General features: G+C 39.6%; 1 protein-coding gene across 1 annotated transcript; it reads right to left on the bottom strand.

Annotated features, from left to right (window-relative positions):
• Window positions 1-1,257: 1,257 nt before the first annotated feature.
• On the bottom strand, window positions 1,258-2,202 carry LOC138834137 (olfactory receptor 5G9). Its single transcript, XM_070032898.1, has one exon. The coding sequence runs from the start codon at window positions 2,200-2,202 to the stop codon at window positions 1,258-1,260; it is 945 nt and encodes a 314-aa protein (XP_069888999.1).
• Window positions 2,203-2,474: the final 272 nt, after the last annotated feature.

Genomic DNA, 2,474 nt, shown 5'->3' with positions numbered 1-2,474 from the left:
TACCTCCTGGAAGTCGAAAATGGGGCTGTCATATTGTTTTATCCACCAGTGTCATCTATGAAAGTGCTTCTTACCCAGCAACCTTGTTATGAAATCCATGTGGGCTTGAGCTAAATCTAAACTGTGAATTTTCCTTGTCTCACCAACCACAGGTTTTACCCTGCTCTTTTTTTTTTCTTTTCTACTCAGGTATACATCTTTCTAAAATCTAGACCTAATTTTAGTGTTTTATATTATGCCTAAAAAGCAGAACTGAAAATGACCTGCTGACTCTATTTTGTATCAAAACAAATACTTTTCCAAAATCATTTTATCTTCCTTCAAAATAGTTGTAATTCTTGAAGTATTTTTATGTTTTGAGGAAGTATAGAAAAGTGCTAAGAATGTTTTTGTACTTTGTATTTCCATCTTCTTAACTGAGAAACAAGAAAAATATGTGAAAATAGAATATAGATTTTTCTGCCCTTGTTCACTTTTGACCTTTTTGTTTTAAGTTTCTATTTCTATTCATTTGTTTTTATTTAAAAAAAAACAACAAACTAGAAAAAAAGCAAATCTCAAATAATAAGTAATAGAACAACTTAAGAGTTAAATACACAAACATCTTGAGGTTATTACCACTATTTGTCTCAAGATGGAAAGGTGAGATTGTAGGAGTTTTATTTTCACTGCCATTCCTCTTATGCTTGCGTATATCCCCTCTTTATTTACAATGGTTATGCCATTTTATTTTTAGAAGACAAGAAGAAAGAAAATAAGAGTAAAATATAAAGAATACATATGTGGAATTTTCTTAGTTTAAAAAATCAGTATATAAGCTAATAATCTACTCTGCTTGCTCTTTTCCATTCTGCATGCAGGAAGTGATCACATATATGTGGTTAGAATGCATTTCACCTTGGCTGGACATTTGCATTATTTCCAGTAGTACATCTTGTATGTAGCAAGGTGATCCTAATATTTATTCAAATCTATCATAGGTCCAGCAATAAGATAATTTAAAGGAAGTTGAAACGCCCTGCCTCTGATGAAGGTTGTTTTTTTGTTTTGTTTTGTTTTGTTATCATTTACAGGAATATAGTAAAGTGGAGCTTTAAATGAGATAGTAAAGTCAACAGCAAGTCCCTGGAAAGAGAGAAGGATGTCCTCCTGCGATCCCACAGACCTTAAGCATGTGGAGGGAGAGTTTAAGTGGTCCATTCGTGAAGGGGAGCTGCCCTGTGGTCTGTCTTCTGTTTTCTGTTCTCCATAGGGACTTTAATTTGTAAGGAAGAACTTCCTGTTGGTGACCAGCCTGCCCATGGCGGCTTTCACTTCTTTGTTTCTCAAGCTGTAGATGAGGGGATTCAACATGGGGATCACCGCGGTGTAGAACACCGACACCACCTTATTGAGGTCCAGAGAGGAGATGGCACTGGGCCGCACATAGATGAAGAAGAGAGTCCCGTACAGGATGGAAACCGCCGTAATGTGGGAGGAGCAGGTGGAAAAGGCCTTGCGCCGCCCATCCGCAGAGCGGATGCTCAGGATGGCCACGAGGATGTAGAAGTAAGAGACGATAATGGTCAGGCTGCTCACCACCAGCACAGCCCCGGCCACAATAAAAACCAACAACTTATTGATCCAGATGTCAGCACAGACAAGAGAAAGCAAGGGAGACATGTCGCAGAAGAAATGATTGATAATGTTGGAGCGACAAAAGGGAAGCCGAAAAGCAGCCGTGGTGTGGGTCATGGTGTTGAAGAAACCAACCGCGTAAGGTCCAACGACCAACTGTATGCACAGTCTCTGAGACATAGCCACTGAATACAGGAGGGGGTTACAAATGGCCACGTAGCGGTCGTAGGCCATGGATGCCAGGAGAAGACACTCAATGGCCACAAAGAAACCAAAGAACCACTGTTGCAAAGCGCATCCCAGGAAAGAGATGGATTTCCTTTCGGCGAAGAAGTCGGTGAGCATCTTGGGACCCACGACTGAGGAGAAACAGATATCCACGAAGGACAGGTGGCTGAGAAAAAAGTACATGGGCGTGTGAAGGCGTGAGTCCACCCGGATGAGAATGATCATGCCTAGATTTCCTGTCATCGTAACAAGATAAAAAAGCAGAAAGAGCAAGAAAAGGAAAACCTGCAGCCGAGGGTTGTACTTTAAGCCTAGGAAAATGAATTCTGTGATTCTTGTGTAGTTCTCATTAGCCATGGATTTGTTGGTTTGGATCTCTCTGGGGGGGAGAAAAATCAAGAATGGATAACATAAGCCATGTCATAAAATCATAGCAATGCGTGGGAAAAGAAATTACTGGTGGAACTTACTTCAGAACACTGGGATTTAAATGGTAAAGACATTGTAGACAATTAAATATATCACAGCTCTAAAGAGAAACTTTTAAAGAGAAAGTTAAGATTTAACTCAGAAATTATAAAACCCACCCCAAACACCTATAGATTTGTTACCTCATTATTATGATGAAA

The sequence above is a fragment of the Dipodomys merriami genome, unplaced genomic scaffold (assembly GCF_024711535.1).
Source record: "Dipodomys merriami isolate MVZ:Mamm:240054 unplaced genomic scaffold, mDipMer1.0.p SCAF_21, whole genome shotgun sequence".
Taxonomy (NCBI): Eukaryota; Metazoa; Chordata; class Mammalia; order Rodentia; family Heteromyidae; genus Dipodomys; species Dipodomys merriami.
This window is presented reverse-complemented; position numbering and strand designations above follow the sequence as displayed.

Coding starts and splice junctions, on each gene's coding strand:
- LOC138834137 (XM_070032898.1), bottom strand. CDS start 2,202: ATGGCTAATGAGAACTACACAAGAATCACAGAATTCATTTTCCTAGGC.